The sequence below is a fragment of the Vidua macroura genome, chromosome 10 (assembly GCF_024509145.1).
Source record: "Vidua macroura isolate BioBank_ID:100142 chromosome 10, ASM2450914v1, whole genome shotgun sequence".
NCBI classification, from domain to species: domain Eukaryota; kingdom Metazoa; phylum Chordata; class Aves; order Passeriformes; family Viduidae; genus Vidua; species Vidua macroura.
Window position 1 is genome coordinate 918,992 of NC_071580.1, and position 20,804 is coordinate 939,795.

At 48.2% G+C, this 20,804-nt stretch overlaps 1 protein-coding gene across 3 annotated transcripts in view; it reads right to left on the minus strand.

The window, feature by feature from the left end:
• Window positions 1-20,804, minus strand: part of LOC128812147 (1-phosphatidylinositol 4,5-bisphosphate phosphodiesterase eta-1-like) — a 43,862-nt gene that overhangs the window by 755 nt on the left and 22,303 nt on the right. Inside the window, exons 5-22 of one of the 3 annotated variants that reach the window (XM_053986399.1) lie at window positions 19,587-19,757; window positions 17,614-17,707; window positions 16,171-16,374; window positions 14,173-14,293; window positions 13,098-13,269; window positions 11,497-11,604; window positions 10,759-10,920; window positions 9,584-9,655; window positions 6,403-6,497; window positions 5,671-5,771; window positions 4,621-4,800; window positions 4,424-4,531; window positions 3,786-3,910; window positions 3,279-3,363; window positions 2,659-2,805; window positions 2,189-2,268; window positions 877-936; window positions 46-406 (exon numbers count right to left, since the gene is read on the minus strand). In XM_053986399.1, the coding sequence (XP_053842374.1) occupies window positions 46-406; window positions 877-936; window positions 2,189-2,268; window positions 2,659-2,805; window positions 3,279-3,363; window positions 3,786-3,910; window positions 4,424-4,531; window positions 4,621-4,800; window positions 5,671-5,771; window positions 6,403-6,497; window positions 9,584-9,655; window positions 10,759-10,920; window positions 11,497-11,604; window positions 13,098-13,269; window positions 14,173-14,293; window positions 16,171-16,374; window positions 17,614-17,707; window positions 19,587-19,757 (2,446 nt within the window). Of the gene's footprint in view, window positions 1-45; window positions 407-876; window positions 937-1,112; window positions 2,806-3,278; window positions 3,364-3,785; window positions 3,911-4,423; window positions 4,532-4,620; window positions 4,801-5,670; window positions 5,772-6,402; window positions 6,498-9,583; window positions 9,656-10,758; window positions 10,921-11,496; window positions 11,605-13,097; window positions 13,270-14,172; window positions 14,294-16,170; window positions 16,375-17,613; window positions 17,708-19,586; window positions 19,758-20,804 lie in introns of those variants that run through there. The other 2 variants (XR_008438617.1, XR_008438618.1) reach the window with 2 other exon arrangements.

Below are 20,804 nucleotides of genomic sequence, written 5' to 3' on the forward strand. Positions count from 1 at the left end.
GGGAGCCCTGAGCATTCACAAAAAGTAATTTTGGAAGCATCTTACCAGATGTGTTTTCCTCTCCCTTGGCCTCCTGGGCAGTGTCCTCTGCTGGGCAGGGCAGCTCTACCATGAGGAATCTGTCCACGGGCATGGACGCAGGACGCGCCTGCAAGCTGCGGTTCGGCCGCCGGACCACCCCCTCCTTGTCCTTCAGGTCTGTTGGCTCAGAGGCGCTGTCCTTAATCTCGGCAGCCTCCAGGAAGCCCATCTTGCTCTTCTTCCTGCCCTTGGCCGGGGCGCTGGCCGTGCGCCGCAGGATGCGCTCGCCGATGGAGCGTTTGCGCACGTGGTGCCCGCCGGCCTCGGCGGTGCCCGCCTTGGGCGCCTTGGAGAACAGCCCTCGGAGCCCCATCAGCTGCTTGCTCTGCAGGGACAGCAACACCAGAGCCTGGCCTGAGCTCACGCTCGCCCACAAGGCAAAGAGCTGCTCTCACAGTGCTTATGAGTGATGATGACAAAGTTCAAAACGCAGCAAAGCAAAATATTCACACCAAGCCACTCACAGCTACTCTGAGCAAGGAGCTCCCAGCACAGGTCTCCATGGATGCATGCATGCCTGCCTTTCTCCTCATTAGGATGGCAGCCTGCCACAGTTACCAGAGAGCTTTGCTCAGTCTCCTAATGGGACCTGACAAGGCTCTAGGAAGCGCTCGGCAGTGACAGGCTGCACATTAACGTGGAGTTTGCTATGCATGGGTTTCATCAAAGCAATATTCAGATGTTTCAGAGCCTGCATGGAGAATGGTTCCAGTTTGGCAGTTGCAGATCATGCGATTGGGAACCACTGGAAAGTCTGTGCCCAGCAAGTGCAAAGTGCATGCTCATGAGCTCTACCTTTGTGGCTCCTAGAAAGTGCATTATTGTGTAACTGGGATTGAGGATTAAAGGGCTCCACTGAAAGGCAAAAAGAAATGCAAATCCATTTGGCTAATGTTTTCAAGACTGCCACACAAGCAAATAAGGTAACAGTACATCAGCTGTAAACAGAACCACTTTACAGCAAACCATTTAAAGCTATTTCTTAGTGTAATTATGTGTCCCCCAGGAACTGAGCAGATCTCCTCACTCACAGATGCCAACTCAGCCTATGAGAAACAGCAGTGCAGCATCAGGGGAACAGACCCAGGGACAGAGATGGAATCCCAGTGGCTGTCCCCTCCTGCTCCTCTTGCCTCCCCTCGAGTTACACTGCTGGTTTTCTTGAGCATATTTGTTCTTACAAGGGCAGCAGCCAAACAGGCCCCTGCAGACCGTCCCCAAGGGATGTGATCTCACAGATATGCCCAGATGTGCACGTACCAATACGTGTGATCCCATCCCATGATCCCATGGGATCAGGGAGGAGAAAGGAAGCGGAGCTGGGAGAGGATCTGGACAAGAGCAAACCTCAGCCCTGGGCCCTTCTCTCTGCTGTTCTCTCTCTGTTCCCCGGAGCTTTCTGTGGGTGCTGCACAACTTTGGGTTCATGTTTGTCATGACATTCTCTGCACCCTCTCAGAAGGCACAAAGCTGAGGGGCTGAGTGTCCTCTGCAACCTCAAACCTCTCAAAGTCAGGGTTTTGTGTTTATCTTCATTTCTTAAATCGCTGCTAAGGTGCCATTTTACTTTAGCATTCTGCTGAACATGGCCTTAATTTCTTTGTGCCGCTTATCTCCAGATGGAAACAGCTAAGGAAGGGCAGCTGAAAACACAGAAAAAGCACTGTGCTTTCACTTTCACTTTAAAGACACTAAAATTAGCAAACTTGCAGAAAAACAGAACCTATGCACTAAAACATAAAATTAAACTAGGCTAATTTAAATTAATTAAATTAGCTGCTAAAACCAGTTTGTCAAATATGTTCTGGTGCAGCTACAGTTCTCAAGAACTACTTCCAAAATAAGATTAGTTTAGCACATGGAAGAAATGTACCTCCTGTACCTAGACAAGATAATTGTTAGGTGCTAACAGTAAGAACGTCTGCAAGTATGTGCACAGCAAGGGTGGAGTCATGGTATGGTGAAGTTTCCTTGCTGATCTCCTGCGAGGAAACCCCACACACACTCTGAGCCTCCTGGGCACTCCAACACAAATCCTGGGAGGTTCTGGGGTACATTTAAATCCATTTTTATCAGAAGGAAGATGTAAATTTCCAGCTGTACCTACCTTTCCATAGGTCTCATTAATGATTATATGAACAAATATGGAAGCTTCTGTCAGTCCTTCTAAATACACGTGGCGATAGCCTGGGGAAACAGAAGCAGAAATATTCCCACACAAACCTCCACCAAGAACCAGCAGTTTGCATTTTATGCCCAGCTAGCAATGACTCCCTAGAAAGTGATGTATACACAGGAAGCCACCTGGTGCCTCTAGTAAACTTCTCTGGTGTCCCCACAGGTTTTCTGAGTTCATCCAAGTTCTAAAAAACACACCAGCAGTAATTTCCAAAAGCACAGACAACCAAACTCCTTTGAGGAATGGTGCATAAGGCACCCTAAGAGAACAGAAGATTTGTCCAAGCTTCACATGAAGTCACAAAGACAAAGATTTCTAAAATCTATCATCTCATGCTGGTAACATTCTCCTTGAGTTTGAGGGTGGGTTTGCATGCCCAGGAGAACAGAGGGACTCACCAGGCACGAGGCTGCTGAAGGCCACAGTTCTCTGCCCCACGAAGTCTCTCCCGATGGGATCGTGGTCCCAGACAAGGAACCGCACCAGGGCAATTTCGGGCATGTGGATGGTGAAGGTGAGGGTCTCCTCCCACACAGGATTGAACCCTGCAGGACAAACAGGACATGCTTTGGGAAACAAGTCCATAGCGAGTGCTTGCCTCAGTTCCAGGAGGCACAGGACACAAGCAGCAATGACAACTCCATCATGTCAGTCATTAGACGTGGCAGATCTGCCTTAGGATTGCTTTAAAAACAAAATGGGTCTGCCTGGGAGCTGGCAGGATACCCAGGCAAGCTCTGAGATAGATACAGATAGATTTGAACATCTGCATGAAGGAGATTAAAGAACAATTCAGTTAAAAAACAATGTGGGGAACAACTCCTGCCCTTCACCTCTAACTTGTTTATCTCCGCACCAGAAATTCTGTCTGGGAAGCAGAAATAATTTGTTAAAATACAATAATTTGATTTCATCAGATAAGATGCTTTGCAATTCAGAAAGCAGTAACAGACACGGATTCATTTATACTTATTTAATATTTTGCTCTAAGAAGAGGAAATCACTTAGATTATCTTACCATTGTCATCCACCACCCTGGTCTGATCTTTACAGCAGTCAACAGGCAACCCAATAATCTCCACCTCAACAAATGGATCTATTATCTGTTTTTCAAAAACACAATATTTTAAAAGGAAACCAGTCATACAAATGAAGGTGCATTTTTTAAAAATTAATGGAGAGAGCTGATTTAAATTCATATGAGAATTCAAACCCCTTTTGATTGACATGAATTTTCAAGCAGCACTATCATGGGAATTGGCTCCATGAAGTCCATGTTGATGTGTGGTTTGCATCAAGAGCTATGGACAGCTGTGACTAATTTTCATAGAAGTCACACTTTAAAATACAAAACAAATCACTTCTTAAACATCACGAGTAGAATACAGGCTGGAGGAAGTGTAGTATGTAGTGACCAAAAGCTTGACAATATCTGAAATGTACTGGTGTATTTGAATGGGGAGAAGGTTTGAGTCACACACTGCCATGTCAGTGCAGGAGCTCCCCTGGGACCAAAGCATCTCACCTCTCCTCTGTCCCCCAGCATTGAGTCAGGAGGCTTGGGGAGCTGCTGCCCACTGATGATCTTCAGAATAAGCTGCTTCTTAGGACTGGCAGGAAGTGGATCAGCAGAGTAGGGGTTGAACGTGCCTGAAAGATGGCAAGAATGAGAGCGAAAGGAAAAAGATACACATAACAAATAGCACCCCCCAAGACACACACAGACAGACAAATTCAGTCAGAAATTAAAAACTATGAGTATGGAGCAGCTGTTTAGTAATTTTAAATTTCTCCTCCTCTCTCTTACAACCTTTTCTGAGTGGAGAAGCTCTTGGTTATGTGATTCCAAGGCAGAACTGGACCATGCCCTGGGTACTTGTTCCTGGGCCACTGCAGAGCTTGTTCTACTTTCCTGCAGCTGGTCATCTTAGGACCCCTTTTTCTTCTTTTAAACTCATGTTTGTAAGGCAAAGACCTCAAAATATACATATATGTATATGATCACAGTAAGAGATTGCACACTGGTGCAAGTCTAAGAGCTATGAGAGCATGGAAATATGAAAGATTCTAGATTTGTTTGCATTTCCTTTCTTGTGCCTTCGCTGTGAAGGACACTTTGTGAAAGGCCTGGCAGCTACAGTGATAACTACACTGGACCCTTACCTTTGCACATCTGCTGAGGTTTGAGGACATAACCACAGTTGCCATTTACCCTGAATTTTGCTTCATTTAACTGCATCACACGTCCCTCAGACTGGTAGTTTAGAGCCACTGAAAGAGAGAAGTCAGGTGCCATTAATAAAGATATTACTAGGCACATACACACCCAAAGGGAAGGAAGTCTTTCACACAGCTCCTACCTAACTGGCAGCCCACATTCCAGTAAGGAACAGGGTTGAAGTTGCTGGAGTCAATCCGGTAGGCTGAGGGATAGACCCTGGTCAGCTGCCTCTGGTTGTAAAGCATGAACTGCTCAGCCTTCTGCTGCACTGCCTGGTGGGCTCTGGTCTCACTGAATGACAGCACGTTCCCTGTGGAGCCTGTGTGCCACGGTACAACCAACAGACAGGTGACAAACAACCCCAGGGCACGGGGCCTGAGCCCAGACCTCATTACCTGGGTATTAACCAAGGGCAGTGTGAGATTTAGTCCAGTGTTCCAGGATAGATTGTCTTGTCTTACACAAATCATGCACCCTGGGTAACTGAAGGGCAGCAGCTCCCCCTTCCAGGAGGGTCTGTTGTCCTCCCCTCAAGTCTGCAGACTTGAAAGGAAAGCCAAGTGAGAGCTCCAGCTAAAGAGCCCAAGCTCAAGAGCTCCTGCTGGGGCCTTTCCTCCTGCAGACCCCCAGCTCTGGGGAACCTGCAGCAAAATCCTCTGCTGGCAGCAGGGGCAGAGGAGTCACTGCCAGGCAGGGAGTGCCCTGCTGGGCTCTGGCTTTGCCCTCGTGCCACCCTAACAGCAGCACTCAGTCCCCTCTTGTCACAGGTGACAAGGGACATGCCAGCCCTGTGCCACCCTAACAGCAGCACTCAGCCCCCTCTTGTCACAGGTGACAAGGGACATGCCAGCCCTGTGCCACCCCAACAGCAGCACTCAGCCCCCTCCTCTCACGGGTGACAAGGGACGTGCCAGCCCTGTGCCACCCCAACAGCAGCATTGAGCCCCCTCTTGTCACAGGTGACAAGGGACATGCCAGCCCTGTGCCACCCCAACAGCAGCACTCAGCCCCCTCTTGTCACAGGTGACAAGGGACGTGCCAGCCCTGTGCCACCCCAACAGCAGCACTCAGCCCCCTCCTCTCACGGGTGACAGGGGATGTGCCAGCCCTGTGCCACCCCAACAGCAGCACTCAGCCCCCTCCTCTCACGGGTGACAGGGGATGTGCCAGCCCTGTGCCAGCCCCGTACCATCATCCACGATGTCCTGGGCTGCCATGGAGTTGGTGTACACCACCAGGTCAGACAGGGCCCGGCACAGCTTCACTGTCTTCCTGCGGCGGGCAAGCCTGCTGGGTTAAAGCAAACAAAAACGGGCACTTGCAGGATTGAAGGTGTGTTTCAATCCCCCCTTCTGTTCTTTTCAACAACAAGGAAATGAAGAATTGTGAGCAGGGAGCCCTGTGAGGCGAACTTCCTTGGAGAGGGTTGTGGGATGACTGCTCCTCTCTACCTCCCCAGCCCATCCACACAAACAAAATCTTTCATTTAAAACATAATGAAATGGCTGCACCATGGCTGTTCTAGGCAAAACCAAGGAGCATTTCAGTGAGAGCAGACACATTCTCAGTGGCACTTTTTTGATTGCTTTTTTTCCCCATTCTCAGATGCAATAAAGTTGCCTGGGCTGTGATGCACCTTCTTTAACCTGCCCAGTTTGCTGTGTTTGCAGCGGGTGAAATAGGGCTGGCATCTCTGCCTGAGCAGTGGTACTGTCACACTGCTCTGCAGTTAATTGCTGCGTGCAGCCTGTGACAGGTGACACAGCCAAAACACGGCACTCACAGCAAACCCACCTGACAGCTGTCACGTGTGACAGACACATCACAGGTGACACACAGACACAGGGCACCTGCTGCGGGCACAGCCTCACACGCCGATGGCACGAACAGCCCTGCCCTTACCTGAGGGGCTCCAGCTCACCTGTGGGGCTGCCCTGGCTCCTTGCCCGGAGGCTGCTGCTGGCCATCCTCATCATCCGAGGCACCCTGGGCTTTGGCTGCTGCCTTGGCAGCTCTCTGTGGGGAAAGAGCCAGGCAGGGTCAGTCACTGGGGGCTCCCCCGTGACTCTGCTGGGGTTGGGCAGGAGGCTGAGCTGGGCTGTGCAGCTCCAGGGACACGAGTGACCCCCGGGGCTGGGCCAGCAGAGTTCCCTGCTGTGGAGGAGGAAAGGCAGCACAGAGCACACTGTGCCCCAAGGCAGGGATTCCAGCTGTGGCCATGAGCAGCTCTGTGTGCTGCCAGGCCTCAGGGGTTATTTCTGTGTGCTGCCAGCCCAGCCAGGCCTCAGGGGTTATTTCTGCCAAGGTCTGTCCAGCACAGGCCACTCTGTGCTCTGCACCTGCCCTGCTCCCTCCCAACACCAGAGGACAACACTGCTCCCCTGGCTCCAGGGCACTGCTCCTGCTGAAATCCCAGTGGATTGTGTCATATTTAACAAACAGCAACACACAGCAGGGTCTAAATATACAGAGCACTGCTTCTACCCACCTGTGCCTCCCCCCAGTTTAGAAAATTAAACATATTCATTAGTGAAGGTGTGAACAGAGTCTGGGCAAAATGTTCAAACATCATCTTCCTGCTCCATTTTGAGCCACATACAAATATTTAAGTGATTCTAAATTATTACACTATAAAGAAAGTAGCTATGATAAAAAAGATTAAAACTTCAAAATCCCCTTTTTCCATAAGCACCTATGATTTAACAGTTTCCAATTTCAACATTACATCTTATGTAAGGCTAAACACAGCTTCAAGTGAGAGTTATTTAATTCCCTTCTCATCAAGAGGTAATTAATATAATTGAGAGCTCCTTATCCTTTTGCATCCGGCTCACTGAGCACAGATGTCTTTCCTCCTCTTGTCATACACCCATATTGGACATAATTCAGTTCGCTGTGTTTGCTGCTGACATGAAGTTGGCTATATTGGAAATCATTTGCATGGTTCACTTTGGAGACTGAAGGTCTGCACTGAGCATGTTCCATGCAGTTAACTTTCAGGAATTGCCAGCTTTAGTGTCTTTGTACCTCCCCGGTACTTTTTAAGAGTTTATTCATTTGGCACAAGAGCTGGTGTCCAAGACTGAGCACCAAGATGTTTCCTATTACCATCCCAGTAGCAGTTGCATCTGGACAGTTTTCCTTATCTCCTGTTAATAAGCCCATCAATGTCTTGCCTCATGACTCAGAGATAACACTCTCCAGGAGCCAGTTCTGTTTAACAGGTGATTAAGGACACACCTTGTGACTCAAAATAACATCAGCCCATTGTGAGATGCTCCACCCAGGGGGAGAAGCTAGGCATTCCCACCTGGATAAATCCAGGGATTTCTAGACAGAAAGGCAGCCTTTCCACAGGTTTCCAAGAAGACACAGCAACCACATCTGCCACTCCAAGAGGACTGCAGCCACTCCAATTTGGACTGCTACCAGCACACTGGCCAAAGCGGGTGTCAGGTTGTATTCTGACTTTGCCAGTGGTCTTCCTTTTGTATCATTGTGTGTATTTTTGTCTTTTGTTTTCCCTTTTCCCAGTAAATTGTATTTCTGACCTGGAGTCTCTCACTGGTTTTGCTTTCAAACCAGAACAGCTGGGTAAAAATGTCATGTGTCAATATTGTTGGGTGGATAATTCTCTATCTGCAAAAATATCAATAGTAACCAGTGCTCCCTGGCATCCCTTCAGCTGGAAAGGCATCGGGGGCAGTTACAGGATGTCTCTGTTGCCTCAGTCTACAATACAATCACTATTAAAAAAAGAAATCTATAAAGACCCTTATTTTTTTCACCAGAGATGAAATGAACGAGATTTCCAACGTGCTACATCCATTCGGATAACTAGCTGAAGTAATTAAATTATTGACAGACCTTCCAGCCCTCAGCAGAACAGGCAGATTCCAGTGGCTGACATTCCTGTGACATGTCATTCCCAGCGTTTGTGTGGCCAGCAGCAAGCTCAGGGTGCCATGGGCAGTGCCCACTCTCAGGGACCACAGGTACCTGGAGTTCTTGCCCAGCCTGAGGGGGGAACTGCACTGAGCTAAAGGTGCTGAAGGAAACACGAGCATTTTAACTGATGCAAGCTTGGAATTGAAGTGTAAATTTGAGTCCTGGAACTGTCTGCTTAGGGGATTGTTGATGGCTCCTAGCTGGCTTCAGGGCAGATGGAGTGGTGGCTGATTAAGCTCTTTGAAATGTCTCTTAATCATAAAAAACTGCTGGGATTCTCAGTCCCAAAGCTCGGTGCAGCCCTCACCATGGAGGGCACAGAGCAGCAGAGTCTGGCAGGCTGGGGCAGAGGGCAGCTGGTGGCACAGGGACTGGCTGGGCTGCAGACCTGCCTCTCTGCTCAGTCACCCACTGCAGCTCTCACTGACTGCAGCAGGAAGGGAGCTGGCAGCTGCTGCAGCTCACGTTGAGGCTCAGGGCACCGTGGGAGTGTGGCAACAGGGGAGCCAGGTGCCAGGAGCACGTTTGTCAGGATATGGGAGCGGGAGGAAACGTGGGCACTGTCCCTTGTGGGGGCTGCTCTGTGCCCAGCTGTGAAATGAGAGCTCTCAGCTCCTGCCTGGGCCAGTGCAGACACCACTGAGCAGCAGCAGAGCAGGCAGTCCGACCCAGCAGCTGCACAAACATAACCAGGACATGAAAAGCAGGAGGAGATCAGGCAGGACACATCTGCACAGAGCCAGCACTTGGCCACAGCAGCCCCTGGGAGCAGGGACAGTCCCAGCATGGCCCTGACCAGGGTGGGACACAGCAAAACCGGGCCCTGACTGAACCAGGCACTGTCAGCTCTCTGCAAAACAAGATATGCCAAGACATTTGTCTCTGCTGCTCTTCTGCTGCTGCAAGTTTGATCAGAAAATCAGCAATTCCACAGCATGAGTAAAGGTGATCTTTTAGCCATGTGAGAGGTTTTTGTTCATCTTAAAGGTTCTCAACCTTCTGAACAGAATTAAGACACCAAGTGTAATCACACAGGCTCCCTCCTTGCTGTTCCATGCCCACCACACTTGTCTGGAGCAGTACAACATTGCCAGGGTCTCTGGAATGCTGCCAGTCCTAGAACAGCAACCTCAGCTCTCATTTATTTCACTCACCTTGTGTTTAACAAAGTTCCCCATTAATGATCGACCGTGAGACTTTTTTCCACCTTCTTTTGTGTCCAAGTTCTGTGCAGAAAAAGTGCAATAAAAGCATAACTAAATACCTTCAGAAATGTCTTTGAAGACTCTGCTACAATCTCCAAAAGGCAGCATTTCAACCTCATACAAGTTCTTCTATGTCACCCTGGTTCACTATTAGGAAAGTAAAATTATTCCAAATGAGACAAAGTGAGTTAAAGTCTGGTCTGTGAACAAACTGAAATCCAAAATCTCATTACAGGACTTCTCTGATTTCTTTGTACGCTTCATAGTTTAGAACCATCTAACTGTAAAGAAAAATACTAACATTAGCACTCAAGACAACAACAAACCATGTAGAAAAAGCAGTCTAGCAAAACCAGGCAAATAACAACAAACCAAGACATCTGAGTGTTCTTGAAAGCAGCCACAAAGGGAAAAGGGAGAGGAAAAAGAATCTCCTAGCAGAAAAAAAGTGGAATTCTCCTAGGCAGCCTGCAGGCTGAGTTCCACATTCCCAGCCATGCCCCCAGACATCAGCTGGATAACTCCTGGCAGCATCTCACTTCTTCTGTCAGGAACACACAGCCCTTCATCTTCTGAAGAGCAAAACAAAACTGAAGAATATTCCCCCAGCATTTCAGCTGTGTGAGTGTTTCAGTGCTGTGAACTCCAGCTATTCCCTGTTCAGTGCTGAGCTGGAGTCACTTTGGGCTTCCATGATGATCAGGGCACTGGGGGCCCAGCAAAATCAAGAACCCGTGTTCAGAGATTTGCTCAGAGCTCAGGCTGGAAGTCTCTGTAACGTGTAGAAAGAATCTTTAGCAGATTTTTACTTCTTTTAATAGCAATTATTTGGGAAAAATCAAAGGCAGACCAGTAATGAAAGAAAAATAAATGACCAGTTAAAAAAACAGGAAAATATCCCAACTGCTCCCTTTCTGGTCCATCAATTGCACAGTAACTCCCAGAAAAGAGCTCTGTGACACTGGTTCCAGAGCAGGCACATCTCCACAGAAAATTCACTCTGTATTTAATGAGCCTGGAGTTTGTATCCAGTTCCTCAGTTCCTGGCTCTCTCATCTGAAACAGTCTGCAACACATTGCACTGTCCAGTCCTCACAGGGGCTGTGAAGGGAGAGCCCACGTACCTGCTTCAGGTTCATGCTGAAACTCTGGTGAGTTGCCTTCAGCAGGGCTCTCACAGTGAAGCTGTCAGGATCCTCTTTGTCCCTGATCTGGGATTCTTTTAGCAGAGACTCCAGTTTTGTTCGTATAAAAGATTCCACCTGGTGCTGAGTTGCACCATTGCTCTGGAAGACACCAGGAAACCCAGTTCAAGTAGGTGTTTGTGGCCCTCCCATTACACTGAGGGTCACACAGTGCTCCCATTTCCTTCCCTCTGCAAGAAAAGACTCCTTGCACAATCCTGCCTGATTCTGCCCTTTCTACCTGTGGCTTTCCCTGCCATTTCCCTTCTCCTTTTCCCCTGAGTCCTCCCAGCTCAGCTCACAGTCCCCCTGCAGATCCCCCAGGACCTGGCCAAGGGCTCTCTCTGCCTCACAGCTGTCACAAGCCCCACCTTCTCTTTCAGAAGAGCAGGAATTCCCAGCTAATGCACTTACAGACATCCTAAGCCTTCGATTCCTGCTCCAGTTAAAAAAGGAAGTGATTTCTGTTAACAGTCATCCAGACTATACAGACTCAAACCAGTCTTTTACATAAGGCACTTAAAATAAAAATGAATCCTATAGAACAGCATGAACCTGACACAGGAATGAAAAACTTAGGAATGAAAAACTCTGCTAACAACTGTAAGTAGGACATGGGAGTGTGCATGTAAGAAATGCAGAGCTGTCACACTCTGGGAACTGACTGTGTGCACATACAAAGCAGGGCTTTAATTTGCAGTCGTCCTCAATTTCATCAGCACTGTCCTCTTCTGAAACCTCTCCTTCCTCAGCATCTGCTCCAAGGCTGCAGGGCAATTTCTTACCCTAAAATGAGGAAAAAACACCCCAAATAAAATGTGGTCAGTGTTAGTTAGCGCACCCAGTCTGCTCTTCTTGCTTTACCATCTGCTCCTAAATAAATCACCTACTAAACTTCTGTGATATTGCTCCTGAGCACAGAAATGTTCTCAGCCTACCTGCTTCATCAGTGGGAGACAGGAATGACACTCAAGATTTCTGCAGAAATGCAGAGGATTGATTTTTAGGCTGCATTTTGAAATTAATAATGCTGCTGCTAATGAGTAGGTCAAATTCACTTCATGCTGGTACCTTTACACTGGCTTAAATCCCCGAGTGTTACTAGAATGGCTCTTTATATACACTTACAGGATGAAAATTATGCCATTATTTGAAATTGTTTGGCTAGTGAATCAATACTGCCTTTCAAAGGAAAATGTATAAAAAGAGCAAAAACAATAGCAAAAAGATGAGAAGCTGGCTTACTTCTCAACAAGGTACCGATTCCTAAATCTGATTTTATCTTTTCCAACAGAGCTGCTCAAATTGAGCAGGGGATGGGAGACAGGGCTTTGTGCAGGGATCCTGTGATGCTCAAGATAGAATTTCTCATTCTGAAAAGAGCTCAGCTCCACAGCAGTCTGCACCCACGGGGCTCCAGCAGTGAGAGCTGGAGGATCAGCTGAAATGACAACCTCAGGCATGCTGAAAATCCAGCTCAGAAGTCCAGGTAAGAGCCCCAAGCACCCAGCCTCTCCTGCCCTTAGTGCAGTGCTGTGGGATTTCTCACGGGAGTGATGTTCCACACGATTTCCTGTGGATCCCTAAACACCAGCCCCATGTGAGTGCACAGTTCATTCACCAGCAGCCACCCCAGAAAACTGATGCAGTGAAATGCAAAATCACGGCTGAGCACTCAAAGGGCTCCTAGTTTAGGGTCAGCTCTGTACTGTGCACTGCAGCATGTTCAAACTAACATCAGACAAACTGTGAATCCCTGCAGCCAGACGGATACCAAGGACAGGGGGAAAGCCAGAGCATCCTGAGAGTTCACACAGAAGTAATTGCCCCCCTATGTCCAAGTAAATTAGACAATCTAATAGGGGAGAACTCTCTTAATCATCTTCCCAAAGGTCTGCCTTGTGCTTCTTCCCTGTTCTATCCATCCTGGCCTTTGGAATTCCTTTCAGAGCAAATCTGTTTGGAGTGAGAGGCTCACACAATTAATTCTGCACAGAGCTCCGGGGCCTCCTCCAGCTCCTCCTGAGCTGCTTTTCTCCCATAAACACAGCAGGTGAACCATGAAGAGTTCCATCCCATGAACTACAGCTCCAAGCTGGGTGAGGGGAAAGGCAGGAAAGCTTCACTTTTCTATCACTCCAAAGTACTTTGTCCAAGGAAAGACTGTCAGATAATGTTTAGATGCTAAAGGGATATGAACTGGTCCTCCAAAGAAAATCTACAATAAATATCACAAGCTGACTTTTGCTGCATTCTGAACATGCCCAGCAGCAAGTTACCTTCACTAGGATTTTCCCTTTTAAATCCTGAGGGCTGGGAAGCTGTCTGGGATCTCCAGTGCTCACAGATGACAAGTCCAGTTTGTCACCAAATATCTCCTTGAGGTACTGGGCAATCTTCTTTTGCTGTTGAATACTGCAGTGGTTTTCAATGGACAGGATCACTGGAAACCTGGAAACAAAGCCCCAGACACTCTCACAGCTGTGTGTGGAGAGACAACACCTGCACTCTTTCCACCCCACCTGGGAATGGAACAGCCAAGTTCTTCCACAGATTTGCCCCACTGTTTTCTAAACCCCTGGCAGCCCCAGGCTTCTATAACAAGAATCCCACACTAACCCCAACCAAATAATGACAACCACCTCCTTCAGATTTGAAAGTACCACCTTGCACTCCTCATCAATAACACCAACCTTTTGGGCTTGGTTGTTTTTTTTCCCACAAATCCATTGTTGGGTGCTTTTTATTAAAGAAAAGGAGGTATTTTCCTTTTATTCTCTTTAAACTACTCAAAATTCTCTACACCCACTCATGATTTGAGACTACTCTGTGTGTGTGTGTGTGTTTGTGTGTGTGTGTGTGTTTATATATGGGTAAAGTCCACAGTTTTCATAATAAACTGTTATAAAGCATCGTGGCAAATGAAACAGATTCAGAACAATACCCCACACCTCAGTATTTCCTCACACTATACATGACAGCTTTTCAATTCTTCTGCTGAAATGAAGTATTTTCAGTAGGTAGAGAACATCACAGTATCGATTTTTCAGGAGAATTTCCCTGTGGATGTGAGTGGGAAGTTCTATTGAAAAGTAATCAGCAGTGTCAGACTGTCCAAAGCCTTACTGAGTTTAAGAGCATAAAAAGGTTCAACTTAGGCAGAACTCTCTCCCTCAATTGATGGAAGAGCTTGTGCAGCTGAATAATAAACACAACATGGGTGATAAACAGGGGAACAGAACCAACCCTGATGTGTTTAAAGGAATAGTTGCACTTCCTGGGCTTGATGGTTGTTTTCAGTGTGGGATTAACTACAGAAAACAGGTGTAGCTTCAAACCTGGCTCCACACTTACTCGTTTTTGATGAAGGCGTATTTATTGATGGTTTCTGCCACGTCCCGGAAGAGGATTTTGGAAGTCAGGGTGTAGCCATGGTGCACCACTGGCTCCCCATCTGGGCCATCCCAGCAATCCACTGTTAAGACCAGAAAAGCCACACATTAGGAGATGCCCCCAGTCTCATCCTGCTGCCAGCAGAGCTCACCTGCTCAACCATGCGGGGGCCAACGAGGTTCACTCCACCTCTTGGCACCTCTCATTCCATCTCCCCCGACCTGCCAGCTGAGCTCAGACTAACAGGACAGTCTTTTCCTAGGTCAGATGAAAATTCTGCATCCTAACTGGTTTTTCCCTTGTATTCATTTGAGGTTTTTTCCTCATATATAAAACTACAAAGGTCAAAATATTATTTGACATATTTCCCAAAGCTACCTTGGGAATGCAGTTTTTGCTTCTGAAGACAAACTATTTTAGAAGAATCTATCTTTTCCCACTCCCGATTTAACTTGCAGCTCTATAACTGACTGTATGAAGAGTAACATCAAATCCAGCACATGCAGAATGGAGCAGCATAAGAATGCTTTTCCTAATGAATGCCTGTACCCTGAGTTTGTACCAATCTTGTCACTGCTGCTGCCTCTATAGGCAGTTGAACTTCCCAAGGAGAAAGCTGCAGAGCTATTCCCTGGGCTCTGAAGTAGCTGCAATAGCTTTGAGGTCAAGCAAAGTAACACTGCTGAGTGTTCTTGGGAGCTGTTCTGCAGAAGGCAATCACCCAGTTTTCTCAGGTTCATTTTCTCTAATTAATTTTTAAATAGAGATTAACAATATTTTTTTTTTTCAGATGACCTGTTGTAATGCTAGCCATAAAAAATTAATATTGCGTCTAACTTTGCCAAAAGACTTTACTTATTGCTGGAAAAGAAAAATACTAATACTAATATTAAAACACTAATGTTTTGCTACTATTTAAATCATGCAGAGCTTAAACAAGAATGCAGTGTGATCCCCACGTTTCCCCGTGGCAGGGGGCTGGAGCTGGATGATCTTTAGAACCCCTTCCCACCCCAGCCATTCTGTCATTCTCTGGTCATTCTGGTCATTCCCTGTCATTCTCTGTCATTCCCTGTGACGCTTGCCCACGGTGATCGTTCCCAACAGAAAAATCCAGTTTGGAGTGGTCCGAAAGTGCTGCAGTGCCTGAGGCAGCCCAGCATCGCTGCTGGGAGCGTGGCCCTGAGCCCCTGGCTGGTGCAGCCCCGGTGCAGCCCCGGTGCAGCCCCCCTTGCAGCCCCAGTGCAGCTCCCAGTGCGGCTCCAGTGCAGCTCCCAGTGCGGCCCGTGCATCCCCCAGTGTGGCTCCCCATGCAGCCCCCCTTGCAGCCCCAGTGCAGCCCCCCCCGCAGCCCCCCATGCAGCCCCCCATGCAGCCCCCTGTGCAGCCCCCCATGCATCCCCCAGTGCAGCCCCCCTTACAGCCCCAGTGCAGCCCCCCATGCAGCCCCATGCAGCCCCCAGTGCAGCCCCATGCAGCCCCCCATGCAGCTCCCAGTGCGGCTCCCAGTGGGGCTCCCCATGCAGCCCCCTGTGCAGCCCCCCATGCATCCCCCAGTGCAGCCCCCCATGCAGCTCCATGCAGCCCCCCTTGCAGCCCCAGTGCAGCTCCCAGTGCAGCCCCCCATGCAGGCCCCCATGCAGCCCCAGTGCAGCTCCCAGTGCAGCCCCCCCATGCAGCCCCAGTGCAGCCCCCTGTGCATCTCCATGCAGCCCCCCATGCAGCCCCCCTGCAGCCCCCTGTGCAGCCCCCCATGCATCTCCATGCAGCCCCCCTGCAGCCCCCCATGCAGCTCCATGCAGCCCCCCCTTGCAGCTCCCAGTGCAGCCCCCTGTGCAGCTCCATGCAGCCCCCCATGCAGCTCCATGCAGCCCCCCCTTGCAGCTCCCAGTGCAGCCCCCAGTGCAGCCCCCTGTGCAGCTCCATGCAGCCCCCCCTGCAGCCCCCTGTGCAGCCCACCTTCGACGCAGCGGCAGCCGGCCTGCAGCACGCGCGCGTACATGTCGGCCCGCGACTGCGACAGCAGCTGGTCCCCGCTCAGGTAGGTGTTGTGGGACGAGGCGATGAAGTAGTGGCACAGGGGCTGCTGCATGTCCTGGTGCACCTCGCGGTGCAGCGGGTTGCACACCTCGCACGCCGGGCTGCGCATGAAGCTGGTGAAGCCTGCGGGCACAGGGACGCGTCAGCCGGGGCCGCGGGCGGGGAGAAGGCTCTGAACGCCCCCCAGAGCTGAGGGTCTGACGGTGGCCACGGACTCCGGGGCACAGTGGGGGCCAGAAGGAAATGCCTGTTTTTAACAGGGTTCCTGTTTTTTCAGTTTTTAACAGAGCTCCTGTGCTGTGAATGGCAGTGCCCTGAGCAGGGATGGGCACGCGGGGCAGCAGCCACCCAAAGCAGAACCGTGGGTCAGCAGCCAAGTCACTGACCCATCATCTTCACTTCACAATTTTCTTTTTCCTGCAAGTTTAGTCAAGAAGATGGTGCTTCATTTATAACCCTCTAAATGAGAGCAGCGCTGAACAGAGAAAGTTTTAAAAAATACCTCCTTTAAGAATGAAACATGTAAAATATTTGCAAAGGACAGTGCAAACAATACCAGCCCTGAAAGCAGCTCAGAGATAAAAGCAGCTGCAGCAGCAGGTTAAGAGGAGCAGAAATGCTTGCAGAAATATTGTTTAAGTGTCACAGCTTGTTTGTTTTACTTTCCTTTTTTCAGTTTGAGCGCAGTGCCCTGGGTCACATCAGAAGCTTGTTGAGGGGAGGCCATACCCAGGATTTAAATACCATGTGGAGGAAAATTCCTACTTCCCCCCTCCCCGAATCCCCATGTACATTAGGCTGCTCCACAGAAGCTTCCTTCTGGGCAAAGGAGCACACCATGGCTTTTAATCTATTTCATCTCAGCTCTGAGGCTGATTTGATACTAAATTGGATTCTGAATAAACATACAATTTACAATTGCTTTCACAAACAATGGGAATCAGGTATTAAAACCCAATGAAAATGCAACTGTCTGTACTTTATTTCACAGAAGCATAAAAGAATGGATTGTGCAGGATCCCAGATCCCCAGAGCCAAGGCAGAATGAACCCTTGGCTTTCATTACCTCACTGGGAGCAGGCTATAGATAAACTGCATGGAACAGGACAGTTTTGTAAGAGTGAGCAATGAATCCCCACAGCCTCAGGCATCCAGCCCCACTCCTGAGGGTGGCTGTGGTGGATGGCTGAGAGCTGCTGCCTCACCACACCTACTCACATCTCCCCCCGGCTCACAAAACACACCCACACTCCCAGCTGCTGATCCAGGGCACAGCAAAAGCCTCACCAAAACACCATCAAAGCACTTCCACTCCACTGCAGCGTGGCAAGGGAAAACTCACTCTGAAACCAAAACTTTTACCTTCAATCCCAAGAACATTTTGCTTCTTGTTTTCTTCTGACACTTCAAACTTCTGTATGATGTCCAGACAATATTCTGGTGTCACATTATTCATCTGCACAAAAACAACAGCGGAGGTACACTCATTCTTAACGTCACCAGCATGTGGAAATCTACTTAACTTGGAGGAGACAAACAGGAGTGAAAGGTAGCCATCAATTAAAACCTATGTCATTTTAGTCTCAAGATTAAAATTAGCTATTTAGCAGCCTTAATAGTTGTACTGGCCAATACTGCTGAAATGAGAACTATGACATTATGTTCTTTAATATAATCTTCTAAGACATGCAAAAAGATTTGGCAGGCTTGGATTTCATTTTCATGCGTTTTCCACTCCTATGATTTCATTACTTCCAAGGGAGTTCACTGTAATACACAGGCTAGGAGAGAAATAATTAAATTCTGAAATGAAAAACAGCAGCTTTTCTGAAACAAATAGGAATTTTGTCAACAGCTTCAGCTAGGCCACAGCTGAGGTTCTAACTGATTTGTGGGGCACTTACAAGTAGACACTTATCTTTCCTTCAGAACTAAAGGGAAGGAGTAGCTCCCATCACTCATCTCATCTTTCCCTACTGCCTTGAGATGTAGAAAACCAAAGGAAGAATGAGGACTGGGTGGATTTCATTTCTCCACTACCAACACCACAGGAAGACAATACTGGCACTCAAACCTCTGGCACCTTACTTGTGCCATCATCCTGTTCACTCTTTGTACTGTCCCAGCTAAGCCAACCATCCTAAAATGCTGCAGGAATTACACAGGATAATAAAAAAATAACAATTCAGTAGAAAAAATAACCAATTATCCTTGCTCAGGTTGGTGTTTGATTGCAAACACTGCTCAGAGCAGGCCCTGTTCTGGTACAAGCTGGCTCAAATTAACTTTTCCATTATCCCCCGTGGCTCCTTGTTGGCCCAGTGTGGGGTTCTCATGTGCTTGAGGAATGGAAATGTCTAATCTAGTCCAAAGCTGCATCTGCCAGGGAAAAGTCCACACATTTGTGTTTTTTTTAATTGTATCTTGAGAGGTGATGACTTTGGCCACTCCCTTTTTTGTTACACTTTAAAGTACTCCACTAAAAATAATATGGAGTGTTCTCCTAAAGAGGGAGTTCTCCTAAAAAAGAAGCCAGTTTAGCAAGCTAACAAAAACCCCAACCCGCTTTTGTTCTGTCCTCAGGCTGCAGAGTATTTCATATCTTGCCAAACGAGTAGCAGATGGAGCAGAACAGACTGTCCACAGATTTCCAAGCATCCAGACAACAACAAAACCAAAATGGTGTTTGGGTGAGGGTACTGGGGAGCTGCCTCCTGGCTGGAGCACAATCAGCTTTTGGAGCAATGCTGCCCTGCCCCGGGGCGTTGCTGGCACTGGGAACATTCGGGGGAATCTCCCTGTCCTCCCAGTGCCCCGCACTGGGAAGGGGAACAGGGGTTCAAGGTGCCTCCAACGTGCCCAGACACCTCCAGGAGCTCCTGGCTTCACTCTTTCTGGTTTGCTGCTGGAGCAATGCTGAGCAGAGCAGCTCCCTGGACAGCTGTGCCCACGCAGTGTTCTCAGGAGGGCACTCAGAGCACTGAGAGGATGCAGAATGCCAGACCTGACAGTCAGCTCGAGGTTCTGCTGCATCAGCAGGTCCACAGTGCCCTTTGCACCCCCAAAGGAGCTCCCCCACCTCTGCCACGTGTTCCTCTTCCTGCTCCAGGTCCCTGAGCACCCTCTCACACCACTATCCTGGGCACTTCAAAAATCATCCAAAGCAGCTCAAACTCTTTCTAGAAGCATTTCAAAAAACAATAAAAGCTCCAGAACTCCCTTCTGTCACCTCTGTGCTTTGCCCTCCACCCCAAGTTAATATTTTCCATAAAATCCTTTCCCTACGCTTGAATGTAAAAGCATGGCCATAGACATGGATGCAGATATTGCCCTACCTTCTGTTCCACCCTCAGAAACTGGGCCAGCTCCTCAGCAGTGAGATGATCCTTCTTGTCACTGTAGCTTAGGAGCAGCAGGTAGAGATCTCGACGCAAGGACATCATCTTGTAAAACACTGAGAATTCCTCAAAGTTCAGGGTTCCTTGGTTCTCATCTGTGTCTGCTTCCTAAGAGGTAATGACACTCAGGTAAACATGCTCAGCACAGGAGAAATCAGGGAATAAAACAGAGCAGGACTTGTGCACACCAACAGAAATGCAGTAAATTCTAGTCTGCAAGACTGTTCAGACACAAATCCTAACAGACGAAAATACCTGCAAATTTATATCATCATCTCCGGGGTTTTTGGTGAAAATGGTTACTAAACTAAAGCCACAGATTCCCTGTGAAACTCTAATTTCCTTCTTTAATTTCGTATTTATTTCCCCCAGAAAGAGGCTCACCCTGGGCTTTATTCTGATCTCTTGCCCTCCTGTATGCCCTGCAGTTATCCTGGATTAAAACACAGCAAGAGGCATAACAATATCACCCAAAGCTCCCCCAACAACAGTCTGATATCTTAAAACATTCAGGACAATATCAGAGTCTTAAATGCACATTATTTCATCTGCAGCACTCTCAGCCCCAGCAGCACTCTGCAGAGGGGACAACTCTGCAGCAGCACTGAGATTCCACCCAGCATCTCCAGGCTTGATTTGCTGTTTCTCCTCAGAGGTAGGAAGAGAAGAAAACAGTACTCAACACACACTAATACAAGCTTTTTTCCCTGTGAACATCTGCCTAAGAGGATTGCTTTGGATTTTCAAAACAAAGAATATATTCTGGAGAACGGCTGGCAGGCACTGTGTGGGTCTCCATGCAGAAAGGAGCTGCAAACTCCTATCACAGCAAGTCAGCTGAGAGGAAAGGAATTCTCAGCTAAATGGTGTTGAATGGGATTTTTAATCATTTTAGATCTATTACATAGCTTAAATGACATTTATAATCTGTGGGAACAAGTACAACCCAAATTAATCTCTGCAACACCACCCCACCAGTTTCCAGGTCTTTGGGAGTAACTCCAGACTCCAAAGATGTATCTCTAATGGGGATTTTATGCTATAGAAGATTCTTCAACTTTCCCATGTTATACAGCAAACCAGCTTTGAGCTGGTACCGGTTTAGAAAAGTGAAAATGACTTTTTTTGCTCTCCATTATGTCCTTGGCTTATCTT